Raw genomic sequence first — 12,609 nt, forward strand, 5'->3', positions numbered from 1 at the left:
CCTGTAGGTTGTTGATTTTGTGCCGAAGATGACTATATAAGCTCCTTAGGCGGGTGAAGAAGAGGAAGAATTACTAAAGCGTATCGATAGGAGATGTAGTACATGAGGTAGCTAAGGAACATAAAAATACCTATCTGAATGACGAAATATTAGTTAAAGCTGGCGAGCGGTACGGGCGGCCGCACCTGCTGGGAGCTAGTTACATAACAGGTATGTTAGGTACCTACCGTAGGTACCTACCTACATGTATGTACAATACTGGGTCACACTAAATAAATATTAGGTATGCAAGTCACACATTCTTTATCTGATCTATCGCTTGTAACAAATCAAACCCCTCTTACCCTCTTACCGTCAAGGTTCCTTTTACCCCACCAAGGACATCTAAACCCCACCATCATCATAACACAATTGGCAATGGCGGCAAAGAGGTGATGCCAGCGCGCTTATTATATTAATTTATATGCGTCGTGCGTCGTGACCGCGCGGTAACATGCCGGCCGAAGTCGAGTATTTACGAATATTGATGCATGTATGTATACCTTAGGTAGTTATACATGTATGCAAGTATAAATGCAAATACATAAGGTACATGCCTACCTACATGTAGGTACCTTAGGTAGGTATATAAGGTACATATGTAGGTTAATATACAAGGTTATACGTACCTAGGAAGTAGTAATGGAAATACCCGTAGACTTTGAAAGGGGAGGCACGTAGTAAAACGGCAGGGTCGATGGGACGGGATCCTCGGTATCCGAACTCGCAACGCTATCTCAGACTTGGCTACCATCTTACTGTAACAATAAATCGCCTTGTCCCGATCCCTCGTCTCGAGCTGTCGAGAGCTATTTAGAGCTATATAGGTAGGTATCCAGCCACTTCCACAAGACTTGACACTTCTGGATTCCCTTTTCATCTTCATCTTCATCTTCATCTTCGTCCACAACCACAACCACACAACTATATCCCTCGCACTTCGTCTTCTATATACAAAGTAAACAACAGCCACCTTAAATATCAACCCATATACAAATCAGCAACAATGACTACCCTCAAAGCCGGAGACAGCTTCCCCGAAGGCGTAACCTTCACCTACGTCCCCTACACCCCAGAACTCGCCGGCGTAACAGCCTGCGGCATCCCCGTCAAGTACGACGCCAGCAAAGGTAATAATCTAATCTTTAACCCCTAACCCCCTTTCCCTTTTTCTAAAACACAAAGCAACGTATAACTAACCCCCCTCCCCCACTCGCAGAAGCCAAAGAAAAGAAACTCGTCATCGTCTCCGTCCCCGGCGCTTTCACGCCCACCTGCCAAAATACTCACATCCAGGGCTACATTGAGAAGCTACCTCAACTCAAGGCCGCCGGCGTCGACCAGGTCCTAGTCATCTCCTACAACGACGCCTGGGTCCAAGCAGCCTGGGCCAAGGCCAACGGCATCAAGGACGAGATTGTAAGTTGCAATTCCTTCCTTCCTCCCTTCCTTCGTCCCCATTCCCCATCTATTCCTCTTTTCCGAAACGGGAATATTCAGGACGCAGCGAAAACCTTCATTGGACGCCACATCTCTAAGATGGCTATCGCGCTCCAATCATACCAAACTCAACAACCAACTAACAACAAGTCAAAAAAACAACAGATCTTCGCCTCCGACGACGGCGCCCCCTTCAGCAGCAGCATCGGCTGGACCCTCGGCGCCCGCACCGCCCGCTACGCCATCGTCGTCGACCACGGCAAGGTCGTCTACGCTGAGAAGGAGCCCGACAAGGGCGTCACCGTCTCCGGCGTCGACGCCGTCCTGGCCAAGCTATAGGCAAAATGACTTATCTACCTTACCCATGATACCAACACCAAACCCGGATTTCGAGCTACAGAGTGGGATGATAGAAAATGGACAGAACCTAGAAAGGAGACGGGGTCAAGTTTACTGAGACGTACGATGAGTAGGCGCGGTTCGATCCTACGTGAGAAAACATCTATCTGGCTAGCCGGCTAGGTTCTCTAGAATGAAGCCTTCTCCGAATTAGAAGTTAGTAGATAAACTACATTTATAATAGATTCTATTCTGCTTATTTAATGGCGCCTTTTATGTATCGTACTGTCTAAGTTTGCCGATGAAAGTCGGAATCCTGGATATTGTTGGTACGAGTTATTTCATAAGAGATTTTATAAATGCGCACTCGAAGACGTGAACTAGGAATACAGCAACAAGACATCTCATTTCACAAGGTGAAAGGGAACCACGAGATATGCGAATTCAGACCGTAGAACGAGCTGGTATTATGAAGCTACCAGGTTTGGAATTCCCATGACCGTATTAACTAACCATGAGAGATTCCATGCATTCCCCCCAACCGAATAGATGCATGTGTGTGCTACGTGAAGGTTTCTCTTTATTCGCAATCGAGGAAGAAAACTGTTTCCCACCGAAGACGCCGCCGCCGGACGCAAGAGGGCTACTACTACAACAACAACACTAGAAATGCTATGCCGTATCGTCACCGCCCCTTTCTCTCTTTTTGTCCTCGTACCGCTACTTAAAAAACCATTCACCCTAGGAACCTCTCGCCAGAAGATTGGCCTAACAACCCCCGAACCAAAACCCCAAGACCCGAACTTGACTTTGACAGACAGACAGGGGACTGAGCGACTGGCGTGGCTTAGCGGGTGTTGGCCTGGATCTTGGGCTGGGCGCCGCGGGCGCTCTGCTTGCCGACGATGCGCTGGGTCTGGCCCTTGGCGGCGGTGGTAGCCTTCTTGGCCTTCTCGGACTTCTTGGCGGCGGCGGCCTCCTGCTTCTTCTCCTTGGACTCCTTGATGGCGGCGGCGCGGGCGGCGGAGCGGGCCTCGGGTCGCATCGATCGCTTCTCCTTGATCACGTCGAGGGAGGCGCCGACGATGGCTCGCTGGGCCTTGACGGTGCGGCGCGTGCGCTTCTTGGCGACTTCCTGCGGCGGGTGTTAGCGTATCGTCTCGACGTGTGTGTGTGTGTGTGTGTCTGTCTGTCTGTCTGTTCGCGGTGACGAAATATTTGAAATTTCGCCATCGTCAAACCCGAGAGACGCGAGCGGGAGCGTACCTCAGAGATACCCTTGCGGTGTTGTCGTCGGAAGAGAACGGTCCATGAGATTCGGCGGGGGTTCTTTCGCTGTAGGAAGAGCGACTCGGACTTGCCGTTCTGGAATCGGAAGACTTTGCTGTCGCCTCGGACGTAGAGCTTACCCTGTTAAGACAGTCGCGTTAGTATTGCTGTTGTATATCACGTTAAAATGAAACCTCGTGATCGAGTGCTGCTCCATCGCATCGTCCCTCTCTTTATTCTTCTGGTCCTCCTCGGGGATTGCAGCAATTGACGCAATGTAATGGTCGGACAATACGGAATCGAATTGGGGAGTGTGCGTACCTTGCCAGGGTAGATCCTCTGACCGGAGAAGGTGTCGTCGTAAGTTCTCATGGTGGCGGTTGTTGTGCGCTGAGAACTGTGAGGTTAGTAGTTTCGAGGTGGTTTTAGTTGGATTATGTTAAGAGGACGAATTTCGTAAATGTCAAAGTTGCGCACTTGTGTGGGTTGTATGACTAAGCCCCATCGTTTTTTGGCCTTTAGGCTTTAGGGTCTCGCTTGATGTGGCTTGGATGATGGAACGTGGCTGGTGCTGAACAAACAGTGGACCTCTATACATCCATGTGTTTTAGGTAGGTAATGTTCTATTATTGCAATATTTTGTTTGTTGCATACTACATGCGATATTTACATAGTCTCCTATCTCTTCTGACTTCGCCGACTCTACATTATATCTAGGCTCTCTCGACTTTGACTATATGTTTTGTTGGGTATGATATTCTTATATTTAAAGCTATTCTAATAACTCTTTAAATTCTATTACTTTGTTAGATTTACTATCCAAGACTCAAGGCCCCGGATATACTCCAATGACTATCACAGCAGACGACATCGCTGAATTGGTACAAAAACATTACAATTCTCTTCCAGCAAAGAGGAAACCACTCTTCAGAGGCAATGGATTACGCGAGTGGGTGCCTCTGGCTGGAATAGTAGCTCAAGGTATATATATCGCGGCCTTCCCCAATCTATTCTACATATAGCTTTAGCTCTTTTAACCGTAGCTTGTACATATGAATATCAGGTCCTCATAGACTAATACCTAACGATAGGAAAACATGGTGAACTCAAGTGTCTAGCCCTCGCGTAGGTCAGCCTCTCAGAATCTCACGGTCCCTAAACACGTTCACCTGGGCGATAGCAGAAGCCCCTAAGATCTGACATGGCGCCGGTCTAGGACAGGCATGAAATGCCTCCCCATGTCCAAAGTATCGCAAGCACAGGGGAACGTGCTGCACGACTGGCATGCGGAAGTGCTGGCTATACGGACATTTAATCGCTTCGTACTTGACGAGTGTAAAGCACTGGCTCAAGGGCACTCGTCTGAGTTTCTACGATGGAGGACTACCGATGAGATAGCTTCGAGTTGTTGTGATGATCCTCAAGTAGGGGAATTAGAAGGACAAGGAAGTGAATGGTGTGGACAGCCTTTCGCTTGGAGGGAGGATATCCTCCTACATATGTACTGTTCTGAAGCACCTTGTGGCGATGCAAGCATGGAGCTGATAATGGCGGCTCAAGAAGACGCCACGCCATGGGAACTACCATCAGTAAATCTCGCCGGCCCCCTTTCCACTACTGATCCCTCAACCTCCCTACCCGGCCGCGCCTACTTCTCCCAACTAGGCGTCGTCCGGCGGAAACCTGCCCGTTCGGATGCGCCGCCTACGCTGTCCAAGTCGTGCTCCGATAAACTAGCTTTACGGCAATGTGTCTCGCTGCTCTCGTCTACAACCGCACTCCTAGTCGACCCGCGCCACGTCTACATACACACCCTAGTCATGCCGGAATCCCGGTACTCCGAGTCAGCATGTCGCCGCTCGTTCTCCTCCTCTCCTATAGACGGACGTATGAGAAGCATGGGATCGGCGGGAAAACGAGAAAAACTAAAAGGAGAAGGAGAATCTCCTTACACTTTCCGCCCCTTCGCCATCAAAACAACGACATACGAATTCGCCTTTTCCCAGCGGACCGTAACCCAAGCTGCCACCAGAAGCTTCAACCAAGATGTCACCACCAACGAGCAGAAGAAACCAACTGGGCAGAAAGTATCAGCCAGCAACATCTCGGCAGCTTGGACGCGCTCCGGCCTCGAGGAAACGACGTTAGGCGGCATCCTACAGGGACGGAAACAATCCTCAGTCGACGCACGAGGGGCCAGCTTCGCTTCGAGGCGGAGGATATGGGGACTTGCTGTTGAGGTAACCGATTTACTTTTACTACGAGCGGGACAGGGGAAAGAGGTAGAACCTGTGAATACTTCCGCTATTGCTGATATACGAAAGGCGCTTACGGCAGAGACGTACGGCGAGATGAAGGGCTGTGCATTACTAGAGCCTCGAAGGCGAGCCAAAGACAAAGCTAGAGCGGAAGCACTAAAAGGATGGGTAAGGAATCTAGGCGATGAAACCTTCAACCTGTAATTATAGTAGGTAGGTAGGTTAGTTCATATATATCCTACTCAAAAGCACAATATGCACACGCAAGGCGGTCAATAAACAAGACGTTTACAACGTATTTCTTCTTATTTCGCACAAGTAGCAGCATCGATTCCTCACTGCCACGCCCTGCGTATCAAAGGTAAAACCTGCTAGCAGAACCTGGCGGAGGAACAAAATACGACTAACGCAAGTTGCTACCGTAGGGGATGGGTGGGAAATGGGGAGGCCCGAGCCCCTCGCGGACCCAGAAGCCAACCACCCAGCCCAAACTACCTAAAATGATGATGATGACGACGATGGTGGGCAGGGGAGGAGAGGGGAAATCCCACCATCGCCCCTAATTGATTGCAAAAGGACAGCTACCGAGGAACTCCCTTGCCGACCTTTCCTCCTTGCGCGAGAGACAGAACATGAGAGATAGAGAGAGAAAATACCACCATCAAACCAGATTCGACCAAATGCCCCATATTCATTCCCGTTGTTTCTATTTGCGTTCCGTTCCATTATATTATCTTTCCGCGTACTTCATTTTCGGTTCGTAAAAATGAGAAAAGGGTTGGCAGGGTGGGTTTGGATTGGGAGTAAGTCTGGTATCTTTGGTCCGCTTGTAATAGGTGTGCCGATTAAAAAAGTTGTTTATTCGACTTTGCTCTCGAAGTTCTCGCCGGCCACCAAGTCAGGAATGTCGTCATCATCTGCGTCCGCCTCCGCCTCCTTGGATTCTTTGGACATGCTCTGGTAGCTCTCAGCTAGTTTTCGGAGAGAAGCTAGGGAGTCGGGTCCGAGCTGGTTCAGGATGCCAGGGACAAGTTCCGTAAGCTCCTTGTCCTCACCAGCGCCGTAAATAGCAAATGTGTTGGAGGGAACCGCAGCGTGAACTAGTAGGTATTAGCAAGTGATTTTTTATACCTATTTCTATATACACAGGTGTGCATATATAAGTGATTTAAAAGATAAAATAAGAGACAAAAAGAATAAAAATAAATAAATAAAGAAAAATAAAAACTCACCCTTAGGAGCGGAGAAGTGAATGACATTTCCGTCACTCTTAAACATGTTGACCTCCTCGATGGCCTGGATAGGCTGGGTGTTGAGCTTCTTCAGCGTAGCCTGTAGCTTCTTGTCGTCGTTGGCGCTTCGAGCAACATTCCGCTTTTGCTTGTGTCGCGGGGTTCCCTTTCCACCTGCGCACCACAATTTTTATTAATCGCTTGCTTCTTTAATGGAAATTAAAAATTCGGCCATATTACGTACCGGTACGCGAAGGCGCTGCGCCGCCGAACTTCTTCTTGAGGATCTCCTGCACGTCCGCCATGGTTGTGGGCAGAGGTATCTCTATTCCGGTGTTCGGGGTGGAATGGTTGGTGGGTTGAAAGAGAGCAGAAGGGCTAAATAAGCTGAGATAGTGGTTAGCTATTGTATTTTGTCGATGAATTTTGGTGCGGGACAGCTTAATAAAATCTGTTTACGACAAAAAAAACAAACAAACAAGATTGAATGTTTACAGAATCTCAAAAAAATAAAAAATATATAGATAAACCTAACTTACCTCGAGAGGAATTGCGATATTTTTCTTTGGTCGTCAGAATATCGTAGCTCTATCAATCAATCAATCATCAATCGAGGGGCGATGAGGCCTGAAGTTGGGGCGAGTCGGCATTGGGAAATTGTGCGTTGCCAAGACTTTTTCCTTTTTTCGCTTGAGGATCAACCCTCTTCCGCCAAACTTACCTTAACTTACTAACTACGTATTATGTATCTAACCAATGGATATATACCTTAGGTAGGTAACTATGCATTTATCCATTCACCCACCTCATGCACTGCACTCACAGACAGTATCGTGATGCTTATTGTCAACTTTCTTCCTCTCAAACTTCTTTTTTACAATGAGCATTAGTTCAAATCGGGAATTCACTGCTATATTATTAAGTCAAGAGACAGCAAACTATGGTGCACGGCTACTTTGGCTAATTTAGCTATCTAAAACCACCTCATGTCTTCCCCCCTCCTGATCGTGAACACATCGCACAACTCCAACCTCTTGCAGGTCAACTTTCTCATCATGTCTCATATACCATCCTAACACTCTTGGGTGGGCATGTTATCATGTAAACTAGTCAGCCAGTCTAGATAGAGCATCCATACCCGTATCTTCGTCCTCTTCCAGCTCCACTAGTTCCTCGTGGGTAGTGGATTGCTCCTCGACCACTTCTGTCACTTGGGTCGCTTGTATGCTTTGACCAGCATAGAGGCTTCTAATTTCATCCATTTCCTCCGATTTACTGATACTGGCGCCCATGATTTGCATAAATTCGTCATCGTCGCCTGTGTAGTCATCATCTAATGGTGCTGTCGTCGGCTTGGGTACCTCCTCTAATTCGAATTCGTCCTTCGCCATGGCTATTCGACCTAGCTCGTACTCAAAAACCCACGGGAAACTAATCAACGGCATCGTGTCTACCATTGGTTTTGCTTCCCCGGCGGCTGCTGGCACTCGCCCTAGTGCGATCTGCACTTCTTCCCATGTGATGCGGTAGGTAGCTGCTACCACGGGATATAAGGCGTCAGGATCTCTGGATCCCGCCAGCTTGATGCAAGCATCCCTGAAGCGTTCTCTATGACTCGTCATTACTGGCTCCATATTCTCTTGCCGCTTGTATTCGCCTCCAAGTCGGGGTTTGGACATCATAAATGTTGACCAGGCTTCGAATTCAGTTTCAATATCATACTGATTCATGATTTGTCGCATAGCCTTATCATGTTGTCTTTTTACCACCCTCACTGTCTTTAATAGCTCGTCTTTTAGCGAATATCTACGAAGAATTCTCTGGTCGAATGTGCTGTCTAACTCCGGTTTAAATTCAATCTGCGCCACTTGGTCGTATAGTCGACCAAGAATCTTTATCGAGCGATATGTTCTGCTTGGTGACTTCTCCATAAAGTGCGGGTAGTTTTTTGGTCGCAACGACGCTCTCAGGTAAGCTTCCTGTCCAGTTTTTGGGTAGTCGACAGCATTGGAATGTAGGCGTGCCAACTCGATGCACTGCGGGTCCTTGGGACCATCGGTTAATGCGTCGCACTTGGCCAGGTGGGCATGAGCAATGGTGCTGAGCGAGTCATTCTTCATATAGCTGACGAAAAATGAAATGAGATCCGTTAGTCTGACATCCCGATCAAGTTCTTTTGGCTTAAGACTGTCCTGTTTCATAGGGGGGTGGTTCCACTCCGTAGGTATAAGCCGAGGATCCCATATCACAAAGTAATCGTCCCCGTCAAGATCTCCCCCAGAACACATAGAGGGAATATCGCGGTCTCCAATCGTGGGGAATACAACAACGTCGTGGAGGTGTCTTAACGCCGGAACGTCTACGGCCTCCACTACTCGAATATCTCCAGGATGGAGCGATGGGTTCCTCCCGAGCACGCATATTCCAGTTATAACGGTGTATTCACCTTGCTCTCCTGGCCTCATACCCATCTTCGGTACTTGCAAGAAAATCTGTGGCAAAGTATTCCGGTCTTTACTTTGGCTAAATTCGGCTGCGTCTGAATGACCTCGTAACGTGCGAGTCTCATCTGCGCAACCAAAAACAAATGCGCCCTTGTCAACCATAATACGAGCCTTCTCGCGAAGTAGTCTCATCGACCAGGCACGCCAAATGTGTAGTAGGATCATAAAAAAGGGTTCTTTGGTTTCCATGAACCCGTCTGCAATCATTTGTGCCATTATTGTGGTGATCCCATTCTGATCAACGTATTTGCTAAGTAGTTGCATAGCAAATTCGGCATCAGTCATGGCACGCTCGTAGTCGGCGATCTGTTTCTTCATCATCTCCTCAAAAGCCTCGTCTGGTACGCCAAGGCAGCTTAGAATAGTAATAGTCTGTCGATTTAAAGTTGCGACAGAAAACCTAGACGTCTTGATAATTTCGAGGCCCTTCGAAACTGCGTTGAACTTCTTCTGCGATGGTCGTAGGTGAACCTCGTTGAAAGGCACATCGGGCCACTGTACTAGAATCCCCTTACTACCCCCGAGCCTAAACTGGAAAGCCGACGGGAGAGTTTTTGTGGTCCTAGTCATGTCAAGATTCTGCATGAGGAACTTTGCGCGGCTGAATGCTATCTTTCCAACTCCATCGGTGAAGCACCAGCCGTCACGCTCAATATCATTAATGTGTACAATTGCTTGGCCGATTGGCGATGCTTTGGGTATCCTCGTTGTCGAGAAGCATTGTCCAAGCCGGGAAGCATACTTGGCCACGACTCGGATGTGATTAACGTCGCCCATCCAGTTCCGGATGTTATCGCAAGTTAAGAAGTCTGTTGGGCAGAAGAAGTATGCGCCGTGTTCTCGAAATTGAGAGTTCCCAGTGGCAAGATACTGGAAATGACGACCGCCAATCCGTATACCGTTCTGTAATGCTCGATGTACTCGATTAAATAGAGCATTGTCTCGCGTAGTATCGGGATCAGAGTAAATACGACCCTTAATAAGCTCATCTGTGAATTGAACACGTATAAACCGGTCTTCGTAGTTGGTGTACTGACGCAGAACGCGGTTTGACGGCTCCGGTGCTGGGCTACTGAGATACATTGTTGTAGGTGTGACTACTACTTTTCTGACCCATATGCAGTGTCTTGGGAGTGAGATTTCCGGGTAGTGGCCCGTCGCTTTTCTGTCTTCAAAAAGCGACATCGGATCGTATATCCTTTTCTCATCAAGCTTGTCCCGGCTCTCGATGCGACTTTCGACACGAGACTGCAATACATACGTCAAGAGGTCTTTTGCTCTATCCCGACGTTTAGTACGACCCCTCGAGAGGTTTGCCAGCCTTCGGAGAAACTCAGTAGTAATGTTAACCTCGTTGAAAATACCCTGGGAGATGCATGCTTCAAGCTGATATCGGACGTCGTAGGGAAGATATATGTCTTCAGTGTCGGCGAGAAGTGCTAAATTGGCTTTAGACGTATCTACGCCAGGCTGTTGAGGTTCAAGTGCATCCCAGAAGCTTGATACCAACGATGGAACTATCTTGATGTCATTTGAGCTTTTTTGATCTATAACGATGTTGAATTCCTGGAGAGCTGCTTTCATTTCCTCCCATGCAACGAGAGAAGACTTCGTGAACAAGAGCCGGTAAGTAGTCCATCTTCCAATGTTAATAAACCGATTGGTTCTAGGTAGTAGGACGGGTTCGTCTCTGAACCATGATGTGTCGTAAGCAATGTCGACAATTCGGTTCCATGCATCGCGCTCGTCTTTCCAAGTGTTCTTGCTGCTTGAATGTGAGTTGGCGTAGTCGCATTTTCTATAGAAAAGGGGCGGGTTAGGTAAGTGGATAAGTAGCGCCCATGTGTTCTCATCGATGTCTATAAAGACGATCTTTTTGACATGTATAAATGGAAATTTTGCTTTGTATTGCAGCGTATGTTCCATCTCTCCAATAGGTGAAAGGTGTTTTATGCTAGGGTCTTCGCGACGTGGATCTGTGATGCTGCATGTAAATGCAATCTCTAGTTTTTTCTGATACAGATCAGATGCTAGAGAAAATTGACCTCTCATGTTGTTTTGGATTGTTTGCAACGGCATCACTTCATCCTCACGCGCAAGCACCCCGAATTGAAGCGCAACCATTGTAATACTCAAAAATGGCGGGTAACTACGGTTATTAGAACCAGGTACTCGTCGCTCCCGTCTCTCCTTCTCAAGTTCAACTTTCACTTTGACTGATTGACCTTGAATGTTGAGTACCATTACATTGTCCCAGAATTGACGAATAGGAGGCGGTGAGAAGCGGATGCGGCCACTTCCTTCTCGAGTCCCATTATTATTTTCAAAGAGCTCGATAAAAACGACCTCCCCGTCCTTCTTGAAGTGAGACCATAGGTCAAATGTGGTAGTATTGGGCGGGAGGCCGCGTATACGGAGGCTGATATCAGCCCACGATGACCACTCAGGCTTAATGCCGAGAGTATTAGTTGATCGGAGAGCCTCAGATCCATATTTGGGATTTGACTGCCCATGACGTTTTGGGGTCGATGTTACAGGGTAAGATTGCACATCTGTATTACGACGTGGCTGCTGACCTTGATATGAACCGTAGGCTGGAGGGGTTCTTCGAATATGGTTACGGGCTCCTCTATGCGCGTGATTGGAGCCACCTCGATTCTTGTTTGGAGATTTGAGAGTTCCTAGGCCTCTTGAATTAGGTGGAGGTATGTTATTAGACGATTGATAGAGATCATCCTCGGGAGGGACACTACCTCCCCCTTCCAATCTCTGAGTACTGCCTCTAAGGAACGAAGAGGCAGGTGGTCGATAAAGGCTTGAGCCTCCACGGGATTTACGAGCTTCACGAGCCATTATATTAGGAGGCTTAAGGTGAAACTTCGACTAGATCATGTTTTTTGTTAGCTAAAGTGAACTATAAGACCGAGTCGTTGTCCGAAGAAAGCAGGAGTTACTGCAGAAGTGAGTAGTAAAGTGGGAAGGATCGAGGTGGAAGGAGATCCAGAATTGAAAGAGACATTGGTAAGTGTGTTTGATGAAGGTTGTTTGCTAAGTGTCGACTTAATCAATGGGATAGTGATGGAAAGAGTGCGAATAGATGTGAAGGAACCTGGAGATATACTAACATTGAGCGTCTTGTTTGGGTTAACGAAGGAATTCCATCAACATGATTGTCTGTAAAGAAAAGAAAGTTAATGATTAGTAGAGCTTAGGTCGAAAGCTTGATAGAGAAGAGAAAGATAAATTAGTTGGATGAAGGTGTTTGGTGTGATGCAAAAATTGATCAAGGGAAGGATGCTGTCGCCTAAATTATATCAAATACAACCTAAACTACTAGGTTAGTGACTACATAACTACCTCTTCCTAAGGTTACTTCCTTCTTTCCTTAAAGTCTCCTATGAGCAAGTACCCAAGTACATACCTAAGATAAATGCAGCTTCCCCAACCGGATTGGCAATTACCATGGCAATGCGATAGGATGAGTACGTAAGGTACATGTAAACATAGGTGGAGATATCTAAGGTACTG

General features: G+C 47.5%; 5 protein-coding genes across 5 annotated transcripts; 2 read left to right on the plus strand and 3 right to left on the minus strand.

Moving 5' to 3' along the window:
* Positions 1–1,045: 1,045 nt before the first annotated feature.
* Positions 1,046–1,818, plus strand: F4813DRAFT_391161 (Redoxin; the record flags this gene model as incomplete). The annotated part of the gene is made up of 3 exons (XM_049247128.1): positions 1,046–1,169; positions 1,259–1,458; positions 1,540–1,818. The coding sequence occupies 3 exons, from the start codon at positions 1,046–1,048 to the stop codon at positions 1,816–1,818; spliced, it is 603 nt and encodes a 200-aa protein (XP_049097844.1).
* Positions 1,819–2,665: 847 nt separating this feature from the next.
* F4813DRAFT_381735 (60S ribosomal protein L24a) lies at positions 2,666–3,459 on the minus strand (the record flags this gene model as incomplete). The annotated part of the gene is made up of 3 exons (XM_049245709.1): positions 2,666–2,953; positions 3,085–3,228; positions 3,409–3,459. The coding sequence occupies 3 exons, from the start codon at positions 3,457–3,459 to the stop codon at positions 2,666–2,668; spliced, it is 483 nt and encodes a 160-aa protein (XP_049097845.1).
* Positions 3,460–3,750: 291 nt separating this feature from the next.
* Positions 3,751–5,626, plus strand: F4813DRAFT_365619 (adenosine deaminase/editase). The gene is made up of 2 exons (XM_049243943.1): positions 3,751–4,068; positions 4,179–5,626. The coding sequence occupies exon 2, from the start codon at positions 4,311–4,313 to the stop codon at positions 5,547–5,549; it is 1,239 nt and encodes a 412-aa protein (XP_049097846.1). The 5' UTR covers positions 3,751–4,068; positions 4,179–4,310; the 3' UTR covers positions 5,550–5,626.
* Positions 5,627–5,632: 6 nt separating this feature from the next.
* F4813DRAFT_365622 (NAC domain-containing protein) lies at positions 5,633–7,139 on the minus strand. Its single transcript, XM_049243944.1, has 3 exons — positions 6,822–7,139; positions 6,578–6,751; positions 5,633–6,445 (listed from the first exon to the last, which is right to left on the minus strand). Exons 1-3 carry the CDS (start codon positions 6,880–6,882, stop codon positions 6,204–6,206), a joined length of 477 nt encoding a protein of 158 aa, XP_049097847.1. The 5' UTR covers positions 6,883–7,139; the 3' UTR covers positions 5,633–6,203.
* Positions 7,140–7,392: 253 nt separating this feature from the next.
* Positions 7,393–11,934, minus strand: F4813DRAFT_397820 (RdRP-domain-containing protein; the record flags this gene model as incomplete). Its single annotated transcript, XM_049247977.1, has 1 exon — positions 7,393–11,934. The coding sequence occupies one exon, from the start codon at positions 11,932–11,934 to the stop codon at positions 7,684–7,686; it is 4,251 nt and encodes a 1,416-aa protein (XP_049097848.1). The 3' UTR covers positions 7,393–7,683.
* Between the last annotated feature and the right edge of the window lie 675 nt (positions 11,935–12,609).

The sequence above is a fragment of the Daldinia decipiens genome, assembly GCF_022478715.1.
Source record: "Daldinia decipiens strain CBS 113046 unplaced genomic scaffold F4813scaffold_26, whole genome shotgun sequence".
Classification (NCBI taxonomy): domain Eukaryota; kingdom Fungi; phylum Ascomycota; class Sordariomycetes; order Xylariales; family Hypoxylaceae; genus Daldinia; species Daldinia decipiens.